Source organism: Trichomycterus rosablanca, chromosome 5, assembly GCF_030014385.1.
Source record: "Trichomycterus rosablanca isolate fTriRos1 chromosome 5, fTriRos1.hap1, whole genome shotgun sequence".
NCBI lineage: Eukaryota > Metazoa > Chordata > Actinopteri > Siluriformes > Trichomycteridae > Trichomycterus > Trichomycterus rosablanca.
This window is the reverse complement of record NC_085992.1, coordinates 40,558,574-40,582,745: the sequence shown is the minus strand read 5'-3', so window position 1 is coordinate 40,582,745 and position 24,172 is coordinate 40,558,574. Positions and strand designations below refer to the sequence as shown.

The 24,172-nt window shown below is 39.1% G+C and overlaps 1 protein-coding gene across 3 annotated transcripts; it reads right to left on the bottom strand.

Annotated features, from left to right (window-relative positions):
• Nucleotides 1-5,072: 5,072 nt before the first annotated feature.
• Nucleotides 5,073-23,451, bottom strand: mapk8a (mitogen-activated protein kinase 8a). Of its 3 annotated transcripts, none has more exons than XM_062995203.1 (12): nucleotides 23,365-23,451; nucleotides 19,233-19,409; nucleotides 18,988-19,117; nucleotides 18,749-18,807; nucleotides 18,387-18,525; nucleotides 15,711-15,876; nucleotides 15,403-15,474; nucleotides 9,735-9,917; nucleotides 9,458-9,582; nucleotides 8,035-8,098; nucleotides 7,635-7,712; nucleotides 5,073-5,306 (listed from the first exon to the last, which is right to left on the bottom strand). In XM_062995203.1, exons 2-12 carry the CDS (start codon nucleotides 19,388-19,390, stop codon nucleotides 5,161-5,163), a joined length of 1,320 nt encoding a protein of 439 aa, XP_062851273.1. In that variant the 5' UTR covers nucleotides 19,391-19,409; nucleotides 23,365-23,451; the 3' UTR covers nucleotides 5,073-5,160. The 3 variants fall into 3 exon arrangements, with proteins under 3 accessions (XP_062851273.1, XP_062851272.1, XP_062851274.1); XM_062995202.1 differs by lacking the exon at nucleotides 15,403-15,474 and adding an exon at nucleotides 12,569-12,640; XM_062995204.1 differs by lacking the exons at nucleotides 5,073-5,306; nucleotides 15,403-15,474 and adding an exon at nucleotides 12,569-12,640 and having other exon boundaries at nucleotides 7,653-7,712; nucleotides 8,000-8,098.
• Nucleotides 23,452-24,172: the final 721 nt, after the last annotated feature.

Here is a 24,172-nt window from a genome sequence, read left to right as displayed (position 1 = left end):
TTGTTGTCTGGGTCTCATTTTTATTGACAAAGTTTGGCGTTAAAATGTTGATATTTTAATGATCTTTGTACCTTATAAGCTTTGCACATAAAATCTACATATATATACATAACATAACCAACAACTAACTTAGAAAGTTAAATCTATTGTTTTACAAAATAAATGAGACTGATAAAATTTTAGTAGAATTGAAATGTAAATTAATCTTTGATTACAGTAGCATCTGTGGGATAAAAACACCTAATCATTTGGAAACACTTGTATTAGAACCAGTCAATACAGCTCACAGGTGAATGAATACACTACACAGACTTAAATACTAAATTTATTCATGATTAGGCATACATCTAATGGTAGGGAATTGACAGATCAACACAGGTGAAGCTTCAGTTACTGTTTTATCAAGATGCATTTTATCAAGACTAGATGCATTGTGGATCCATCCTACTATCGCTAGAAACCCTTGTTTGTCTTTTTGAAGGTACACACTTGATGACTTGTTTTACTTGTATTACTTGAGCCCCCATGGGTGTAAAGACGTTACACCGTTCAGGATGGTGGCTGATTCACTGCCAGCTCAGACCTTAAGTACTACTTTAACTTTGTATACTTGTTCCTTTCTTTTTCCTGCCACCAAGAAGTTCATGACATAGCTGGAACATTGACGTTTAAAATACAGGCAAAATAAAAGTGGTCCTTCCTAAACACAGCTAAACCACCCCCCCTGCTCATTTTCTTTTTGTAATGATGTTATTAATAAACAGTTCTATTATGGGAGCCTTTAAGAGCACAATTGTAACGGCATACAGCTAATTCACTAAAAAAACTCGTACCTCAAGCACTACCTGAAACTGTTTTCTCTCTATTGCTTTCAAGAATGACATGAAGTCGGCCATGTCCAAATTCCATTCCATTCATGGATGGGCAACATATTAAAGGGAAAAAAAAGCATCTCTGCCAGAATAGCTTTAATGTGTCTTATTATATATTCTGCTTGCCTGTGGAATTGTACTGGAGCAATGAAACCACTTCATCTAAAAGTTATTTTGTCAAATCAGTCCAAAATTCCAAAGTGTTGTTGATTTGGGTTATGATTTAGCGACTGTTTAAGCGATAGCAAATCTGACATTACTTTCTCACTTATCAATCTATTCAGTGACCCCGCGTGCCCAGTGAATGAGGGAAATTATCACCCTGAAAGACACGGTGGGTACTAAAGGGACTAAGTGGGTAGCACTGTCACCTCACAGCAAGAAGGTCCTCGGTTCGGTCCCCAGGTGGGGAAGTTTCTGTGCAGAGTTTGCATGTTCTCCCCGTGTCTGCGTGGGTTTCCTCCGGGAGCTCCGGTTTCCTCCCACAGTCCAAAAACATGCAGTCAGGTTAATTGGAGACACTGAATTGCCCTATAGGTGAATGGGTGTGTGTGTATGTGCGTGTGTATGTGCATGTGTGTGTGTGTCTGCCCTGCGATGGACTGGCGCCCCGTCCAGGGTGTTACTGTGTGCCTTGCAGCTTGAAAAGCTGGGATAGGCTCCAGCACCCCCCTGCGACCCGATTGGATAAGCGGTTAAGAAAGTGAATGAGGGAGTGATCACCCTGAAAGAGATCAAAAATGTTCCATCATATTAAGTAATTGGTCATTTAGAATGACTTGGGATTGATTTGCAGTTACCATTCTTTCTAAAAATGTTCTAAAATAGTTTCTTAAACTGTCCCAATTATGCACTAGTTTATGTGGTTTCCATTTAATCTGTCACCCACCTGTACAGATAGAAATGTGTCCCCCAGACACACTGATGATTTTTCCACCCCTGTTTTACAATAAGTACAGGGCGAGTCAAAATTATGTTAACACTAATGGATCTATGCCCTGCGAAATGTGTGTCCGGGCTTTAGGCTCTAAATAGTACTGTTGCTTGCTGGGTTTTGTTTGTTGAATATGATGGTGAACAGGTTGAAACTGTCCTGTAAATCATCTTACACACATGAAGTATGTTTTGTGAATAAATGATTTCTGCAATTCAATGGTAACATAATTTTGACTCACCCTGTAAACACTTCATAAACATTTACTCACATCACTCTATAAACCACAAACTTAAAAAAGTCCCACTAATATCTAGCACAAACTGTTAGTGATAATCGTGCAGTATTATTGTCATGCACTGCATCACTGCGAATGCACCCTACGTACATAATACCACACGTTCATCCTACAGCACCTTCCATTAGAAACTTTCCTTAATGCTCAAAATAGGAATAAAACATCAAGGAATCTCAAAATAAATCACATTTGTTTCTTTCCACAAAAATAAACCAGTTGAAGTTGTAAATGTGTATAAAATTAGCACTTGTTTACAAAATTAAAATACTTTTCTTGATTCAAGAAGACATTCCACTTTCATCGCAGGACAGCATTTCAATTATCAGAGAACTACCTTTAATACTATATAAAGTGCACTGAATATACAGTCAGCTTCAGAACTACTGGCACTGTTGGTAAATATGTGTAATAAAGAGCATGAATCTTTTTGTTGATTTGAGACAATGTTCATTGTAAGAAGCGTTATATAAATAAGTCTGACTTAACTTGACTGATACACATAACTTATCTACCTCACCATTACGTACTCAGTACCATGTACTGACCAACACTTGTCTCTAGTCTTGTCTTCCTTTATTTATTTTAGGCATTCTGGTATTTACTGTAATGTTGTCTACCTGCACGGTACTGTACTGTCATGCAACTTTCTGTGTTGCACCTTGGAACTGGAGGAACGTTGTTTCGTTTCAATATGTACTCGTATATAGCTGAAATGACAATAAAATCTCTCTCTCTCTTGACTTTTGTATAAGTAATTACAACCCCAAATCAGAAAAAGTTGGGACAGCATGGAAAATGCAAATAAAATAAAAACAGGGTTCCTTACATTTACTTTGACTTGTATTTGAACCTGAGATATTTCATGTTTTATCTGCTTAACATTTATTAATAAACCCTCATTCCTGCATTTCAGGCCTGCAACACATTCCAAAAAAAGTTGGGACGGGAGCAATTTAGGGCTAGTAATGAGGTAAAAACCAAATAATGATGCAATTTTAAACGGGTGATGTCAACAGGTGATTGTAATCATGGTTTGGTAGGGTATGTCAGGGTCTGTCATGTTATGGGGCTGTGTCAGTGCCATTGGCAAAGGTCATTAACATTTCTGTGATGGAGCATTAATGCAGAAAAGTACATTGAGATCTGCCTTCAAGACGTCATCTTTTCCAGGGACGTCCATGCATTTTTCAACAAGACAATGCAAAACCACATGCAGGCAGGCAGGCCAGTCCAGTATCCGTACCCTCTTCTTTCGCAGCCATGCCTTTGTAATATGTGCAATATTACAAAGGCATGGCTGCGAAAGAAGAGGGTACGGGTACTGGACTGGCCTGCCTGCAGTCCTGATCTGTCCCCAGTACAGAATTTTGAAAGGAAAAATGTGACAACGACGACCCTGTACTGCTGCAAAATAAAAGCTGAAACACTAAATCACTTGGTCTTCTTGGTGCCAAAATGTCTTTTAAATGTGGTGAAAAGGAATGGCGACATTACAAAGTGGTAAATGCTTTACCATTCCAACTTTGTTTGGAATGTGTTGCAGGTCTGAAATGCAGGAATGGATGTTTATTAATAAATGAAATGAAGCAGAGCAGATAAAACATGAAATATCTCAGGTTCATCCTGTCTGCAATCAAATCAAAGTCAAAGTAAATGTAAGAAACTCTGTGTTTTTTTTTTTTTTATTTGCTTTTTCCATGCTGTCCCAACTTTTTCTGATTTGGGGTTGTAGTTCAAATTAACGATAATCATGTTAAAAACAATTCTATTGTAATAAGCTGGCTGTATCAAGGTTGCAGTGGGTTTGGTTCGGGGAAACACTGGGCACAAGGGAGGAAGAACCTGGACAGGACGCTAATCCATCCCAAAGACATAGCCAATCATGTCTGTGCAGACACCAGGATGGTTATACAGAAAATAAGTTCATCCATTTACATTTACGGCACTTAGCAGACGCTTTTATCCAAGTCTTACAGTATATTGTCTAAGCAATTGAGACAATATTGGGCCCTTCCTCAAGGGCCCAACAGTGGCAACCTGGCAGTGGTGGGGTTTAAACCAGTGACCTTCTACTTACTAATCCAGTACCATAACCACTGGGCTACAACTATCCCCACTGTTTGCTTTGACGGATTATGCTCCAAGATCTTAGACGAGAATCTATGTGTATTCATTTACTATAGAATTATAGTGGAATTAGGGTAACTTACAGATACTATTATTCTCGTTTCCTTTTTGATCTTACATTACCAAGGGTGCCAGTGATCCTGGAACTGACTGGATTGTATTCAATGCATTAAATTTGAAAATGTAAGTTACAGATAAAAAACATTAATTCGTATTTTTAAGAAATACAATATTACATTAGCAGTAGTTACAAGTATTGCCACTTGGTAAAAACATAAAAATAAATAAATAAATGAATCAAATAAAGCACAAATCAAGCCCATTCAGCTTAATGAAATAAATATAGAATAGTTTTGCTATCATTATTAAAATAAAAAATTCTGTAACAAAAATTGTACAATTAAAAACAATAAATAATTGTAGAAAAAATATAACCCTTTAAAAACAAATAATAAATAGCTATCCTACACCAATATCAGTTCATACACTGCTAATATTTTACACAATCTAAATGTTCAAAATACTATCATGAAACTTTCCAGATTTACTCACTCAAACATCGAAAACTAACACACATCCATCCAAAAATATATTAACAATTTAGTTCTTCTACTCCACAACAGTACAGATCCATTTTTATCTATTCTTAATCGGGAAGAATTGTGTGAGCGTATTAAAATGTACTCACATTCAGTAGCTGATGGAACTTTTCCTTAAAATGATTTTAGATTACTTGTATTTAAAAAGTAAGCAAATGGAGCCAACCTACATACTTAACACACATCACCTTTACCTTGCAAACGTACCTAAAATATAAAAATATAAATAAAAAGAAGTGGCATTAGGAAAAGCAGAAGAGTAAAGCCAAATAGACAGGCCTAAATCTGATACCATGCGACGCAGAGTGAGGCTTCAGGGGAAGGTGATAGTCATCTACAACAGCTGAGAGCGCTGGCTGTGGCCTCCAGGCTGCTGTCTGTATCTGATGTCATGGTGGGTTCAGTAGACATGGAGGAAACGTCATTGATGGAGGAGGAAGAGGAGGCCTGAGGTGAGCCATTCACTACTGCTGCACCTGTGCTATGAAAAACACACATCAGTCACAAGCAGTGACACAAACTATTCTACTACGGTCATTTCGGATTTCTACAACTGCTCATGTGCAGATGTTTGCTTACAACAGCCAGGGACTGTTCTAACATATTCTTTACCATGCACACATGTATATGCCAGCACAGTGCATAGTGTATGCCAGTGTGTTTGGGACACTGACTTAGTCAGGCAGCTTTAAAGCAGGTTGGCACCATGTTTCTTATCACTATTGTAAAAAAAAAAAATGTAACATTAGCTTAACCTGGACTATTAATCCGTTAATGTGTTATATTAAAAAGATAAAAAATCCACTAACAAAACCTGATGTGCTCACTTTTTTTGCTAAAAAAGAAAGATGATGTTGCACAGTCCTAAATTTGTTCAGAACTTTTTTGAAACACATTGCAACCATCAAATGTAGTATGAAAGCATACACACAAAAAACTCAACCTGGGACTGCTTTATAAGCATGTCAAGTCTACTTTTTATTCCAACCCTAAAGGGAAACTCTCACCACACATGCAAATACATTTGTTTGTTTATTAGGATTGTATTGTCATGTTTTACACCCTTCGGTTTCATCCATGACGGAAACGGTAGTTACTCATTACACAAGATTCATCAGGTCACAAGGTTATATATCGAACACACTCATGGACAATTTTTTATCTCCAATTCACCTCACTTGCATGTTTTGGACTGTGGGAGTACCGGAGTACCCAGAGTAAACCCACGCAGACACGGGGAGAACATGCAAACTCCACACAGAAAGGACCTGGACTGCCCCACCTGGGGATCAAACCCAGGACCTTCTTGCTGTGAGGCGACAGTTCTACCCACTTAGCCACCGTGCCGCCCCATGCAAGTACATAAATATTTAGTATTACTTTGCTTCAAACCATTGGTTTAAACATTTAAACAATACAATTGCAGGCCCCTCCAGGTCTCCATCTAATCATCAGATGATCAGGTGTTGGGCCAAGCTAAAAATTAGACTCATCAGAGATGACCTTACTCCAGTTCCCTACGGTCCAATCAATATGGTCTTTTGTGAACTTCTGTGTCTTCTCTTTGCTTCCCATTGACAAAGAGGGGGCAGCACGGTGGCTCAGTGGGTAGCACTGTCGTCTCACAGCAAGGAGGTCCTGGGTTCGATCCCCAGGTCCTTTCTCTGTGGAGTTTGCATGTTATCCCCGTGTCTGCGTGGGTTTCCTCCGGGAGCTCCGGTTTCCTCCCACAGTCCAAATACATGCAAGTGAGGTGAATTGGAGATAAGAAATCACCCATGACTGTGTTTGACATTAAACTTGTGAAGTGATGAATCTTGTGTAATGAGTAACTACTGTTTCTGTCATGAATGTAACCAAAGTGTAAAACTTGACGGTAAAATCCTAATAAACAATAAACAACATTGACAAAGAGATTTTTTTCTAGCTTTACATGAATCTAACCCTGCTCCTAGGAGGCTGTTATGAATCAACCTTGTTGTGCACTTCTCCCCAGCTGCCATTTGCCAATCTTTTTGTAGGTCACTTGTTGTCGTCCTACAAATGTAGAGTGATTTTTGAGATTTGAATGAATTGGTCATCAGCCCAGTAAGTGGAGAACAGTGTTTGCCCCTGCCGACCTGAAGCTTTGTTACCCCCAGTGTCTGCTTCTTAGTCTTGTCCTTATATACTGACGTCTTTGTATTGTTAAAAGTGGAAACAACCTTTTGACCACTGTATCCATCTGCCAGTAAACACAGAACTGAACCCTATATTTCTTCACTCATTTTAATTCCCTAACTTTTGGTGCGGTCATTAATTCTTTTTGATTCCAGTTACTTTTGAGATCTTACTGGCACTGTTTTGCCCACAGACAAGTACTTTTGCAGGAGAATAGTAAAGTGACCAGCAGTGTTTGTTTTTATACTTTTCCTTGTTAAATAAAATTTGGTTTAGGTGATGGTGTAATCAGTAGCTCATTAAGTATAATGAAGTGTTAGTCACTTGAATTGAATGGCTTTCATAAATGTTAAGATGCTGATTTAAGATGTACATAATAATGTTGATAATAATAATAATTACAGACACATAGACAATTTAATAGGTTATAAAAATAATGACCGTATTCACTGATATTATGCTGATATTCACTGATACATACATGAAACATGCTTTTAATTTGCACCGTTGAAAAGCTGTGGTGGGGGCTGTATAGCAGGGGTGGTTTATAATATACATGTTGCTTTAGAATCATAAAATGCCTAAATATATAAACATACACTTAACATTCCAGATCTTTTTGAGAAGACACTGCTTTTACTAACCTAAAGGAGTGGGTTGGCCACGGATTACACCGTTCTTCATTCGGTCCTCCAAGTCCAGAACTTCTTTATAAATCAGTCCTGATAGAGCAAAATACAGACAGAGAAGACAGACAGACAGAGAGAGAGAGAGAGTGAGATACGTCATGGAAGCACGCAAGGTGAAGGTTGTCAAAGCATGAGTTCTTCTGCAAGTTGAATGAAATACACAACTTTCTAAATTAAGTAACATGGATAAGCAATTATAACATGCCTGAAGGGGGTCATTTACACATTTCAGGTGACTTCATCAGAAAGGCTTTTGGACGTGTGTGTGTGTGTGTGTGTGTGTGTGTGTGTGTGTGAGGCATATGATATTCACACTGAACTTATCAAGTTTCATAGGAATAGAGGCTGCTGCTACCTCTCCACTGCTCTACAGTGTGTTCCCTCTCATCCAGCTGCTTATCAACAATCACTGGAGGGGGCTAGAGAAAGAAAAGAGAACAAAATTTACTTCCTCTGTAAAATAGATGCACTTTAAAATCCAAACATTTTAATGTTTTGGATTTCTGTCATACTACTCAACAAAACAGAATTATATCATGACCCCAAATAACATCTGCCATTGTGAATTATGCAGAATTTTGATCCAAGTATCCAGTAAAAGGGTGCAATACAGAGTTATGTTTGCTTAACTTAAAGTTAATACAGAAATTACAGAATTCTGAAGTTAAGGTTAGCTCTTAAACACAGCTTAGCCATAACATTAAAACCACCTCCTTGTTTCTAAACTCACTGTCCATTTTATCAGCTCCATAGAAGCACTTTGTAGTTCTACAGTTACTGCCTGTAGTCCATCTGTTTCTCTACATACTTTTTAACCTCCTTCCACCCTGTTCTTCAATGGTCAGGAACCCCACAGGACCACTACAGAGCAGGTATTATTTGGGTGGTGGATCATTCTCAGCACTGCAGTGACACTGACATGGTGGTGGTGTGTTAGTGTGTGTTGTGCTGGTATGAGTGGATCAGACACAGCGGCGCTGCTGGAGTTTTTAAACACCTCACTGTCACTCCTGGACTGAGAATAATCCACCAACCATAAATATCCAGCCAACAGTGTCCTGTGACCACTGATGAAGGTCTAGAAGATGACCAACTAAAACAGCAGCAATAGATGAGCGATCGTCTCTGACTTTACATCTACAAGGTGGACCAACTAGGTAGGAGTGTCTAATAGAATGGACAGTAAGTGGACACGGTATTTAAAAACTCCAGCAGCGCTGCTGTGTCTGATCCACTCATACCAGCACAACACACACTAACACACCACTACCATGTCATTGCAACTGCAGTGCTGAGAATAAACCACCACCTAAATATTACCTGTTCTGTGGTGGTCCTGTGGGGGTCCTGACCATTGAAGAACAGGGTGAAAGGAGGTTAAAATGTTTATAGAGAAGCTGATGGACTACAGTCAGTAATTGTAGAACTACAAAGTGCTTCTATATGGTAAGTGGAGCTGATAAAATGGACAGTGAGTGTAGAAACAATGTGGTGGTTTTAATGTTAGGGCTGATCAGTGTATATATATTTAAAATGTATAATATATATTTATGAATACAATATTGTAAAACAAGTATTCAATTATTATGACACATTTTCTGTTCTTATTCTTAATTACAGGATAGTGTTTGTTCTAAAGTAGACACAAGCAGTTGCAGAACTTGTACATCTTAAGCTCTAACATGAAAAAAAAAATAAATAAATAAAAACATCCATGATGTAAACAGCAATTTTATGTGTGTGTGTGTGTGTGTGTGTGTGTGTGCACATTAACTCACCGCCTCTACCTCAGCTGGATCATACCACACATTAATGTAGGGGTGCTGCAGGGCTTCTTCTACTAAAATGCGTTTGGAAGCATCTATTACTAACATTCTGGAAAGCAGGTCTCGTGCCTGGCTCGCTAAAACATAGCAGCACATACAGTCATTTATAGAAGAGCTGACTATTTCAGATTCTAAATAATCTATAAAACAACATTGTTCAAAGCAACCATGATTGACTTAAAACACTTCATATATAAAATGATACTGGTTCCTGACAAACTGATTTTACCTTTAAGTTTGTTGTGTTCTGAGTCAGCTGGAAAGAGAACATCAGGGAAGAGCTTCTCAAAACTGTATCCGGCATAGCGAGGCCGATTCTCCACGTATGTTCTCACAGACTGGTTCAGTTTCATTAGGAACTCTTGAGAGGGGGTCCCCAGCTGCTCAATGACCTTGTTCCACTGATCAATATCTTAAAATCCCATGGTTAAGTGCTGTATTGCTCATAAAACTAGAAATAAAATAAATTGAAAGCAAAACTATATACTGGTGCTGGTCATAAAATTAGAATATCATAAAAAAGTTGATTTATTTCAGTAATTCCATTCAAAAAGTGAAACTTGTGTATTATATTCATTCATTACACACAGACTGATATATTTCAAATGTTTATTTCTTTTAATGTTGATGATTATAACTGACAACTAATGAAAAACCCAAATTCAGTATCTCAGAAAATTAGAATATTGTGACAAGGTACAATATTGAAGACACCTGGTGCCACACTCTAATCAGCTAATTAACTCAAAACACCTGCAAAGGCCTTTAAATGGTCTCTCAGTCTAGTTCTGTATGCTACACAATCATGGGGAAGACTGCTGACTTGACAGTTGTCCAAAAGACGACCATTGACACCTTGCACAAGGAGGGCAAGACACAAAAGGTCATTGCTAAAGAGGCTGGCTGTTTACAGAGCTCTGTGTCCAAGCACATTAATAGAGAGGCGAAGGGAAGGAAAAGATGTGGTAGAAAAAAGTGTACAAGCAATAGGGATAACCGCACCCTGGAGAGGATTGTGAAACAAAACCCATTCAAAAATGTGGGGGAGATTCACAAAGAGTGGACTGCAGCTGGAGTCAGTGCTTCAAGAACCACCACGCACAGACGTATGCAAGACATGGGTTTCAGCTGTCACATTCCTTGTGTCAAGTCACTCTTGAACAAGAGATGGCGTCAGAAGCGTCTCGCCTGGGCTAAAGACAAAAAAGGACTGCTGAGTGGTCCAAAGTTATGTTCTCTGATGAAAGTAAATTTTGCATTACCTTTGGAAATCAAGGTCCCAGAGTCTGGAGGAAGAGAGGAAAGGCACAGAATCCACGTTGCTTGAGGTCCAGTGTAAAGTTTCCACAGTCAGTGATGGTTTGGAGTGCCATGTCATCTGCTGGTGTTGGTCCACTGTGTTTTCTGAGGTCCAAGGTCAACGCAGCCGTCTACCAGGAAGTTTTAGAGCACTTCATGCTTCCTGCTGCTGACCAACTTTATGGAAATGCAGATTTCATTTTTCAACAGGACTTGGCACCTGCACACAGTGCCAAAGCTACCAGTACCTGGTTTGTACATGGTATCCCTGTTCTTAATTGGCCAGCAAACTCGCCTGACCTTAACCCCATAGAAAATCTATGGGGTATTTTGAAGAGGAAGATGCGATACGCCAGACCCAACAATTCAGAAGAGCTGAAGGCCACTATCAGAGCAACCTGGGCTCTCATTACACCTGAGCAGTGCCACAGACTGATGGACTCCATGCCACGCCGCATTGCTGCAGTAATCCAGGCAAAAGGAGCCCCAACTAAGTATTGAGTGCTGTACATGCTCATACTTTTCATCTTCATACTTTTCAGTTGGCCAACATTTCTAAAAATCCTTTTTTTGTATTGGTCTTAAGTAATATTCTTATTTTCTGAGATACTGAATTTGGGTTTTTCATTAGTTGTCAGTTATAATCATCAATATTAAAAGAAATAAACATTTGAAATATATCAGTCTGTGTGTAATGAATGAATATAATATACAAGTTTCACTTTTTGAATGGAATTACTGAAATAAATAAACTTTTTCACGATATTCTAATTTTATGACCAGCACCAGTATACACCGATCAGCCATAACATTAAAACAACCTCCTTGTTTCTACACTCACTGTCCATTTTATCAGCTCTACTTACCATATAGAAGCACTTTGTAGTTCTAAAATCACTGACTGTAGTCCATTTGTTTCTCTACATACCTTTTAAACCTGCTTTCACCCTGTTCTTCAATGGTCAGGACTCTCACAGGATCACTACAGAGCAGGTATTATTTAGGTGGTGGATCATTCTCAGCACTGCAGTGACCCTGACATGGTGGTGGTGTGTTAGTGTGTGTTGTGCTGGTGTGAGTGGATCAGACACAGCAGCGCTGCTGGAGTTTTTAAATACCATGTCCACTTACTGTCCACTCTATTAGACACTCCTACCTAGTTGGTTTACCTTGTAGATGTAAAGTCAGAGACGATCGCTCATCTATTGCTGCTGTTCAAGTTGGTCATCTTCTAGACCTTCATCAGTGGTCACAGGACAGGCTGTTGGCTGGATATTTTTGGTTGGTGGACTATTCTCAGTCCAGCAGTGACAGTGAGGTGTTTAAAAACTCCAGCAGCGCTGCTGTGTCTTATCCACTCATTCCAGTACAAAACACACTAACACACCACCACCACCTACTCTGTAGTGGTCCTGGGAGAGTCCTGACCATTGAAAAACAGGGTGAAAGCAGGTTAAAAAAGGTATGTAGAGAAACAGATGGACTACAGTCAGTAATTGTAGAACTACAAAGTGCTTCTATATGGTAAGTGGAGCTGATAAAATGGACAGTGAGTGTAGAAACAAGAAGGTCATAATGTTATGCCTAATCGGTGTACATACATATGAACATGTGTACCGTTATTATTAACAATAAAATGTCATTGTGGTCACTTTGTCTAATATCTCATTTTTTGTAACAGCACAGATGTCACAATCTTCCGTAAATTACCAAAAAATGAAGTGAGGTGAAACAATGAAAAATTATAAATGAGGGTAAGGATACGATCCGAACCTGGAAACAACACACTACCCCTGACCATTTCAGCCATTATACAGCCAACAGACCAGACATCAACTGAAAAAACGCAATGAAAATGAAATTAGCATGCAACACACACAAGACAACTAAAACAGACAGACCTACGACACAAAAAGGAAATTAAATTAAGGGGATGAAATGGATAATGACATGCCAGAAATAACAAAGCAACTTAATAAGAGAATAGTTCAAGCTTAAACAAATCTAGATTTAAAGATTCAAACAAGAAATTGACAAATCATCAGCCTTTATCTAGACCATCGTAGACCTGTTTTCATTCTTTTTCATTTTAATTCATTCATTTTCATGTGTTTAACGCTGCTTTATAATGTTCACTAGGTGCAATGCAGTAACTCACTCCAAACAGGATGCCAATCAATCATGAGGCCTATGCCTCCTCCCCCCAAACACAGCCAACCGTGTCTGTATGTAGACACCTGACCGGCCGATAGCACCTCTGGGAACTTGAACCTTGGATCCCAGGGCTAGCAGCGTAAATTACTGCAGGGTAACCCAAGTGCCCCACCCATTTTTGTATTAGTGAGAGAAATAGATCTATGTAATCATGCACTCTCTATACACTTTATGTAATACAAACCATATTTACACTCTCACAAATATTTCTAGTTTATTCATTAACACACTGATCCGCTACTAAAAACATAAGACACCAGAATCATGTCTTAATTTCATCTACACTTCATAAACCTTATCCACAAAAGGGACTAGACAGGTTGTTTAAACCCAAATAGAAAAACACATATATAAAAAAGCAACATATGGCAGTGGTGGTCAAGGCAAAGCCTTAATACTACTAGGTTACCACTGTTGGGCTCTCAGCCCTCAACTGCTTGGACTGTATATGGAATTGTAAACCACTTTGGATAAAAGTGGCTGCTAAATGCCATAAATGTAAACATATCAGAGATACAGAAAAAGTCAAAGGTTTACATACATTTGCAACTGTTTTTGAATGAAACTAATACTTTTTTGTTTTTAAAAATAGAATCACAGATTATGGAAATTTGTAATTTGCTAAGTTTGTTATACCTCTATTTAACTGACTAAAGTGGAAAAAAATACTTTTTTAATTTGATCTTATTACACAGTTGTATCTCTCTTCAACTTATGCAGTTGCCAACCACTTCTTTTCACCTGCCCGAGACGGGTAGGCAGTAGGCAGTACCATGTACAAAGTGTTACGCACTTCCCTCCATTACTCACCATCACTATGTAGGTGCCGTTTTGAGAAAAACAAATGTTACGTTTTCTGTGCCAAAGATGAAAAGGACCATCTGGACTGTTAACAGTGAAAGGTGCAAAAGCCTACATCTGTCATGGTATGGAAGTGCATCAGTGCCCATGGTTTTGGTGGCTTCATATGTGAGAAGGTACCCCTGACGCGGAGGCATATATTGACATAACAAAAGCCACAAGGTGACAGTTTTTACCGGAAAGTCCATGGTTAATTTAGAAAGATCGGCCTGCCCACAGGTCAGATCTTACTAAAGATGTATGGCACATCATGAAGAGGAGAATCAGATAATGTTGTCCACAGACGGTTAAGCAGCTGAAGACTTCTATCAGGCAAGAATTCCACTTTTAAAACTGCAACAATTAGTGTCCTCAGCTCCAAAACGATAAAAAGGTGTAATTTATGCCTAGTTCACACTACACGATTTTTGCCCTGATCTTCGCTCGGCGACTGGTCTGCACTAGATTTGCCGGCTCGGGAGCAACTCGGCGTTCGCTCGGCGATCGAAACTCGGCTCTCAATCGCTATGTGTGAACTCTCAACCACTCGATCCGAGCGGCTCACCAAGCGCTCAGCGACCGAAGTGAGATTTCTAGCATGTCAGATATCTGAATCTGATATATTAATCTAATATCTAATATAGTTTATATCAGAATACATCGGCACACACACAAGTTTTACAGTATTTCTGACCTGATCGTTCTCTACAAAACATAACACCAACATTGCTTTGCAAAAATATTTATAAACCTCCAACTCACTATAGAAGAATCCAAGCCAAATCCACTCAGATTCATTTATTTTTCCTCTTTGATTTTACGCTGCAGATGCACTAAAGATGCACATCAGCGCACAAACTTAGTTTTTCGGACGTGATATCATTAAACCTTTCGTCACTTCTCGTGTTTGTTTTCGTGACAGAACGTAGTTTGGGAGACCAGAGAAGCTCGCCTGCGATTCCAGTTGGTGATAGATCGTGTAGTGTGAAACCCCCCTATCGCCGATCAGTCATGCAGTGTGAAATACACACCGACTTGAAAGACTCCCGATTACAAGAGATCCAGACGTGTAGTGTGAACTGTACAGCGACCTGACGACTTGGAAAGTCGTGTAGTGTGAACTTGGCATAAGAGGTAAGTGATAACACAGTGGTAATCATTCTTCTGTCCCAACTTTTTTTTGAGTGCAATGTAGGCATAAAATTCTGAATTTGTTTATATTTACAAAATAAAAATAAGCTGATCAATGAAAACAATGGAAATCTTTTTTTGTACTGTCAGTAACATGAAGGTTGAAGAGAGTTAACAAATCTTAGATTTGTTTTTATTGCATTTGGGACAAAATGTCCCAACGCTTCTAAAAGTATGGTTTGTAATTTTTGTTTAGTCGTATAGTTCAACAACGCTATCACCATTTGCGTGCATTTCTGCCTAAACATAACATTATTCATAAAAACAGATCAACTGCAGACAGATTGTGAACATGTTTTACATCTTTGCGTCTGAAAATACGCCTGCACAGATGATAAAGCACACAAGGATACAGTCTCTTCCTGGAAAAAGGATTTTGTGGCGAACCATTTCTGCCAAAATACAGCCCACAGACCAAATGTCCACTAAAGTGTTTGTAGCAGAAGGGAAGAGAGAAGTTTGTTAAAAGAAGGTTAGTGTAAAGCATTAGCTGTTAGTTTCTGTGGTTTCATCATACTGCATTAATATCATTGTGGTTTTGAGATATTACATTATACATATTAAAAACACTAGAGATCCATCTAAGCATAACACGAGACAGGAAGGTGAGAATGATGTTAGCAGTTAAACATTTGCCGTACGTGACAGTAGCAGCACTCACCATTGGCTTGATATCCCATTCCCAGGATGACTTCAGGGGCTCTGTAGTAGCGGGTCACCACATATGGTGTCATCAGCAATCCTGTGGCTGCTGTCCTGGCCAAACCAAAGTCCAGGATCTTTAGGGTGCAGTCTGACTTTACCACAATGTTACTGGGTTTGAGGTCCTGCAGGGTAAAAAAGCACACATTGTGAGTCATTGAATAATACAAAGGTGTGAATATGCAGAACTATTCCAAGATTCAAAGTGAAGAAAATACATAGATTAAATGTAAATAATAATTAAAGTAGCTGGTTACACATGGGGTTGAAACTATTAACAGAAAAAGTGAATAAGAGTAAATCATTTAATAACTGAGAATTATATTAAACAAATTTAATGACTTCTGTTTGGGCTGTTATAGTGGGTGTAATATTGTAAAATTGTCGTACAGATGTTAACTGGTATTATTTGTATTGAATTTCTAATTAACGTTCAGTAAAATTCAACTGTCAAAACATAATGTCAAAATTGTGATTGCTTTTCGGAGTCAACTGGCTTGCAATGGTTTCCAAGTTGAAAGTCTACCACTACAGATAGATACAGGGTCAGGCATAGAAATCGGCCGGTCAGGCATCTACAGAGACATAATTGGCTGTGTCAGGGGGGATGGGATGGCTGCACAACCTAGATATTGGGAAGTCCTCTCGTCAGTGCATGCTGACCCCAAGCCCAGATAAAACTAGGCGGGTTGCATCAGGAAATGAATGTGTTATGAAAACTGCACCAAATTATGTATGAGGACCAGAAGGATCCGCTGTGGGTGTGCTTTCTGGATAACTGTCTGAAAGTCAAATGCAAAGCATTTTTATGACATTACCATTTTTATATTTATGGCATTTAGCAGATACTTACTATCCAAAGGGGTAGAGGCCCTTGCTCAGGGGCCCAACAGTGGCAATCTGGCAGTGGTCGAGAAGAACTGGCAACTTTGTGATAGCTAATCCACTGAGCAACCACTGCCCCACTTATGAGCATTCTGAAGTTTTGTGGTTTGTATCAGATAAGGTGTATCTGTTACATAACGACAGCTTGGCTTCCAGTTTCTACCAATGAATGTACTGAGACATCAGATGACTTATCATATGTCTTGTCAGTCATGTTAACAACTGATCAGTTTTCTGTTTGTGGAAAACTCAGAAAAGACAAATGAAGGCTGTTCTATCCTTAAACTTATAAAAAAATAGACACTCATTTTGTGTCTCATTCCAGATGGTAAAGAACTGTGGGCTCTGAGCAACCATCACAGCATTAATATATTTAAAGAGCTAAAACTGTTGAAGCTGTTGACAGTCAAATCGGGTTCCCTTTTAGCAGATGAAACCCAGACCATTAATGACCTTTTGTAGACAAATCTGTAGACATTTCTTTAGACAGATAAAACAGTAAAAGATTTGTTTATATTCCTTAGTCTGATTACAATAATGCAGTTAAAATTTATTTATTTGGAGCCGCTCAGGTGGCGCAGCGATAAAATACGCTAGCACACCAGAGCTGGGATTTCGAATACGTATCGAATCTCAGCTCTGCCACCCGGCTGGGCGGCTACATAAACAACGTATGGCTGTTGTTCATTCAGGGAAGGGAGCCGAATAGGGACCTCATAACTGGTGCAATTATGACCTCTGCTGTCTGATCGATGGCGTCTGCACAGAGTAGAGGAAAAATGCATTGATCAGGGTGTGGCTCTCCGTGCACAAGGCTGATTCGCATATGAACTCGCCTCACGCAGGTGAAAAGATGCAGTCGGCTACTGCTCACGTGTCGGAGGGTGTGTGTGTCAGTTCGCTCTCCTCAATCGGGGTGGGGGTCAGCATCAGTAGAGAGGAAGCATGACACAATTGGGTAAAAATTGGAAGCGCCAAAAATCGGGAGAAAAAGGGAGAGAATGCATTTGGGTTTAACGCCAACTTATACACATAACTGTGTCATAATATGGCAGATGAGTGTTGTATTTATTCCAACTTATTATTACTCTCTATTTGGGTCCATTTTTATTTTCATTTTTATTTTAATATGTAATAATATGCATTTATTTTAAATGTAAGATTTTTCTAGTGTTTCAATTAAAAAATGAATGCTTGAAATTGTCTTTTCGTCATATAGCATGTTTCAACATATATGTATATTTTTGTATGAATGGAAAAAATAGGGACGTGTCTAGGGGATCTGATTACCATTTAAACCAACATGTGCTTGAAATGACCTGCTGAGGATTTATCTGAACAGTTACCAGGATCATATGATTAGAAGTGGTCATAAATCAAAACATGATGATGACCTTGCCATGACATATCACTCATTTTTGCTTTCTTTTACTCAACACGTAAATACACTTAATTCTACTAGAAAACAGTATTGATCGGTGCTCCCCGATCGAGTGTGATAGATGAGAAGCGTTCACTCAGGACGGATCACATCCCTCCTTGATGCTCACAGAATGTTCTTGCCTCACCAGCGCAATGCAGTCAGCAGCAGCAGCCGCAGCAGGCAGGACAAGCTCGAGCTTTTTGTCTTTATCTCGGAGGATGCTGCCCCTCCCCCTCCCTCACCTTAACTGATTATTAGGATTTTTTGCCCTCACTGCAACGCAGGCGTCGTATGACCGTGTTTGCTTTTAAGCAGTAGAGCACAGACCCTGTGGATGATCCCCGCCGCATGGAGGTGTTTAATTCCACACAGCATCTGGTACAGCAGATAGGACAGCCGCTCGTGGTCCAGCTCCATTTGAATGACTTGGCAAAGGTTGGCATCCATCAGCTCCATTACAAGGTAACTGGTGGAGGGTTGGGAGGAAGGGAGAGGGAGTGGCAAAAGAGGGCGGAATTGGGGGAAGGGGGCATGGGAATAGGCAGAAGGGAGGGTGTGTGGTGTGTGTATGTGTGCGAGCAAGCAAGAAAGAGAGAGAGAGAAAAGAGATTTAAGATCGATTGAGCAATCGTCCAGATTTTTTCTCCTTCAGTAAGACAAATGTATAGGCTGTTTTAGGTTTTACTTACACATCTTGGAAGTCTTCTAAGGACTTTTGGGGTGTAAAAACATTTAGCAAGCCAATAATCTAGAAATATAAATCATATTATATCATACAATACTTTGTTATACAATATTAAAATACACTAAACCACACAAACAGCTCATTATACTATTCTCTCTTTTGAAATAACAAGATATTTGGGTAGTTAACTGTGTAACTACCCCAAATTTTTTACCCACACACCGAAACCCATGTAATACTTACATTTTTATGATTAACACATTTCATAAGCACCAGCTCTCTGTATGCCCGTTTGGCATGTGTCTGATTCTGAAAAGGCCGGCTAAGTTTCTTAATAGCCACATGTCTGTCAAGGTGCTGGTCATATGCAGAACTACAAAGCAATAAGAACAAAAAAGGTCCAATAAACATTTAGTACCTGAGCAATAATAAAGACTGTTTTGTAGTAAAACGTAACTGCTGATGGATCTTTAATCATTAGCACATACCAGACTATTCCCTGTGCTCCCGATCCAATCGGTCTCAGATTCTGATAGCGCTTGAGAACTGTAAATGTTGAATCTCCCACGTCTACACTGTAGAATTCCTTTTCCTTTTTGTTTTTGTTCATGGTGAAGTCTTGGTAAAATGATGTCTGATCATTCATACAATACGAGTCTACAGATCTGAATCACAGAAAATTACAGGAAGCTTTAAAAAAACAGGCAGTGCTAAACTCAATACATCATAGATGCAGCTCAGAATTCGATAATAGCCTCAGGATGCTGTTCATCTTGCGAGGCTACCGAGACGCACGAATAAGAGCATTCTGTTTCTGAAGAACACAGTAGACCTTTTTTAACTGGCAAGATCCAGCAGAATAAAACATCAACAACACACACACAATCAATTTTGACTGTGTTTTAGCTTTGGACATTCTGATAGTGTCATAAGCAGAATAGCAGCAGAAACATAAAAAGAAAATCCAGCATAAACTGCTAACAAAATACATTTTGCAGAAATTATTTTAGAAATAATTCTCTATTTCATGCTGTATAATTAAACATGCATGGGAACACTATAATAATAATAATAATAATAATAAAATAATGATAAAGAGAGAAGTATTTAATTAGCCTTGTAGATTATTAGATAAACATTCAATAAAATGAATAAATAATGAAAAAACTTTGTTAATTAGTGCAAAATCTAACAAAATATCAGTATTTTAGACCTAGCAACAACTACTACTCTTTTAATTATTTTCTGCTTTATACAACCAATAATTGAATTCTTTCACTATGACAAGTGACACACACATTTTAGACTTTTGCTTTTTTTACAAGCACACTGGCAAACTGGCAAGTGTGAGTTCAAATCTCAATGGTGTTTTCAACCTAGCCAAGAAGGTCAACAGGGTTCCTCAGGGAATTAGATCAAAGATTTTCGGCAAATGCTTTGGCGAATACAACCTTATTACTGCTGCAAAAGTCCCTGCCTGAGTGAAGGGCGATTCACAAGGGCATAGCATGTCTCTCCATACGTGATACGGCTCTCTGTGAGAACCTGCCACTGACAGGTGAAAATAAATGGCCAGTGACTGAACACATAATAGTATGTGGCTCTCCTAGGTCATGGAGGGGTTGTGCAGGTAACAGAGGAAAACTAAACTGGGAGAAAAAAAATCTAAAATGTGTGTGACAACTAGAAACATGCACTTTTTGGTAAAACAATGAAATAATATTTGATTAGCAAACTGCACAGTGCAAACTCTGTTTACAATGCATGAATCTAGCAAAGTCTTGTAGCAGCCTCTTCTACCAGGTCCCAAACTAACGTAAACAAGTCTTCTCGTAAACCTTAGAGTTTCAATACTGGGATTTTTTAAATGCTGGTGACCGTTAGACTATTAGAAGCCATTATGCTTTCATTTTGAAAATAAAACCATTTGTAAGAAACATTGTATTAGATATTAATATCCATAAAACAAACTAAATAAACAACACTGAGCTCTGTGATTACATAAGCAATCTGTTCGAAAACTTGACATTTTATAAACAAATCTTGTATGGATAATACAGCTTAAGTAACTTTGATGGTCAATGGGTGTTTAGATTATGCTCACAATGCAGCCTTCAAACAACATTTTCTAAAAAGTGACTTAACAGCATTTTCTACTAAGCACTTAAGCTGACATGTACTTACTTACTCTCTAATTTATTTCCTGAAAAAAAAAAAAACACTTTGGTTCTAACAGGGTTTCAGCAGATTTGTGTTCTTGGACTGTTGTCTACTTAAACTAGAGTAAGGTCATGTCTACTATGGAAGCTCTTCTGGATAAGAGCGTCTGCTAAATGTCGTAAATGTAAATGTAAAAAAAACTGTGTATTGCTGACAAACCAAGATTTTTGTTTATAAGGATTTTAACGCCATGTTTTACACTTTGGTTACAGTCATGACAGGAATGGTAGTTACTCATTACACAAGGTTCATCAGTTCACGAGGTTATATCGAACACAATCATGGACAATTTAGTGTCTCCAATTCACCTCACTTGCATGTCTTTGGACTGTGGGAGGAAACCGGAGCACCCGGAGTAAACCCACGAGGACACGGGGAGCACATGCAAACTCCACACAGAAAGGACCCAGACCGCCTGGGGAACGAACCCAGAACCTTCTTGCTGTGAAGCGACAGTGCTACCCACCTAGCCACCGTGCCGCCCCAAACCAAGATAAACAATGCTATTCTTACTGTATCCATCTTGAAATGTTCAATATTCCATACTCTGTCTTTACACTGTTACTAGAGCACATTAATACACATGTGCACAGAACATGACTACTGTTTCTTAAAATGTTACACATCTTAATGTACACACACCAATTTACACTGTTTGCTTTAGTAAATGATATTTGGTGTTTATAGAGGTAAGAGAACAGCAGTAAATCTCAGTATGCTCTATTTTATTGATAATACAAAGTACATTAACATTTTCAGCATTTAGCAGTCGCTTTTACCCAAAGTTGGTTGGTTGGTCGATTGAGTTTTATCGCCATTATAAGCTCTGTATTTACAGCCATCTCTATGGCGTGCCATTTGTATGTTTTAAAACATTCTTATTAGAAAAAAGGTGTTAAAACCATGAAAGGAGTTTTAGGATACAGAGATATATAGTTGTTTACATGTGCATCAAAACTGTAGAGGTTAAAATGACAACAAATGTTTCAATTTTATGCTTTTCAGAAATTTTAAAAACTTAAAATGAGCAGTTTTCCTAAAAAATGTCAATTATGTCCGATCCCATCAGGTACAGTTTTCTGTCCTGGGTAAAAACTTCGCATTCACATAGAATATGTGTCATTGATAGGGTAGTTGAGCAATAAAGGCACTTTCTTTTACCCAAAGTGACTTACAGTAAGTACTGTGACAGTAAGTCAAGTCAAGTCAACTTTATTTATAAAGCGCTTTTTACAATAGACATTGTCTCAAAGCAACTTTACAAAATCCAGGACCAACAGATACAAAACCCCCTGTTGAGCAAGCTGAGGGCGACTGTGGCAAGGAAAAACTCCCTGAAAATTACAGGAAGAAACCTTGAGAGGAAGGTGACCTGGAGGAAACTTTAAATAAATAGGATTACCACAAATCACACAAACACAGAATTAAATGAACTAAAATAATAATAGAGTTAATAATAATGGAGTTATTCTATAGCTCAGAATGTAATGAAGTCTGTAGTGAGTTCTTGTCATTCTTGGTGCAAATACTCCAGGTTCGTCACATCCGGCAGGAGCAGCATCGTTTGCACGGTCGTCTCGACTTCAATCCTTAACCTCGGGCGGTTAAACAGGTTTCCATCAGAACCACCTCGGGGTAAGCAATTGAGGGTTATGGGCCTTGCTCAAGGGCCCAACAGTGGCAACCTGGCAGTGGTGGGGCTTGAACCAGCGACCTTTGGATTACTAGTCCGGTACCTTAACCACTAGGCTGACTAGACTCAGCAGTTGTAGTGAGTGATGTGTTTAAATGTGATTGTACATCTATGTTTCAAGAAACAAATGCAAACAAAGTCGACAATTATTAACCTTTCATATAAGTTGTATTATTTCCTACTCGACAGGTGCAAACCAGCTTCTTGTGTTGAGCTGAACTGAGAAATGAGAAGCTCAATAAATCAATAATTTGCTCCTTTATGCTGGAGAGGAACTGAACCACACGGTCCCACTCCATTCACTCCTACCAGAACTTAAAAATAGATCAAATAAATAGAAATAAACCGACTCCGTTGATATGCTCTGTATAGACTGAACCATAGCACATGTAAATGAGTCTATATGCACTGAACAGTGAATAATCAGAACCATCACAAACGCGACTGAACAGCAGCTGTCACCATGAACAGGCTATCAGCTAGCATTGCTAGCCTACAATCCAACCGGTATTTCTAATAAAAGCTATGCTCAGCACCAGCACCAGTATTAGCTGATTATATAAAAACAAAACAAATCACTGTAATCCAAACGTAAATGCTAGTAGTTCCATTAAGAGAGGAGAATCAGCTGGGTGCTGTTCACACCCTCTTCCCCCCCGCCCCCAGCCAAACAATACCGCCTATACAGCATGTAAAGCGCCCCTTACCTGCCGCCACTCACACTTCACTTATTGTCTCCTCTTTTCGCTGCACAGCGCTTAAAAGCCTCAAAATGAACAGTTTATTGCTAAATGCTATGATGTGTTCGGGTGTTCGGCTGTTCGGCTGTTCGACTGTATAACACAAGTCCTGAGGCGCGCGCACACACACATACACACACGCGCACAGCGCTCCCACACTGACAGACAGAGCTCGCATCAAGCGCACGCGACATTGCGCTCTACGTCATCGAGTCTCCGCGCTTCCGTAGCATCACGCGCCGCCCGGTGTCAGCCAACCGCATACAGCAGCATACAGCACTCCTGCCAACACACACACACACACACACACACACACACACACACACACACACAAAGAGACAGACAGACAGATAGATAGACAGACAGATAGACAGATATCTTATTTATATATTTTTGTTTATGCATTTTCTCCCTTTTTCTCCCGACTGTTAGCGTATCAAATTACTCCTGATTGAGGAGAACGAGACTGACACACACCCCCTCTGACACCTGTGCACGAGGCGAGTTCATATGCAGATCAGCTTTGCGTATGGAGAGTCACACCCTGATCAACACATTATCCCTCAGGAGAGGTCGTAATTGCATCAGTTGAGTTCGAAATGTCAGCCAACCGCGTACAGAATACAGCTCACCTGCCAACACACACACACAAAGAGACAGACAGACAGACAGACAGACAGACAGAGATATCTTATTTATATATTTATAATTTTCTCCCTTTTTCTCCCAACTTTTAGCATATCAAATTACTCCTGAACTGACACACAGCCCCTCT

Excerpts from the sequence above, each read along its gene's own strand:
- mapk8a (XM_062995203.1), bottom strand. The coding sequence starts at position 19,390 with ATGAATGATCAGACATCATTTTACCAAGACTTCACCATGAACAAAAAC. Across the intron at positions 18,526-18,748 it reads TTAGAAGACTTCCAAGATGT|TTACCTTGTAATGGAGCTGA; the intron begins GTAAGTAAAACC and ends ACCCTCCACCAG. Across the intron at positions 15,475-15,710 it reads AATGGGATATCAAGCCAATG|TGGACATTTGGTCTGTGGGC; the intron begins GTGAGTGCTGCT and ends CAAACACTTTAG.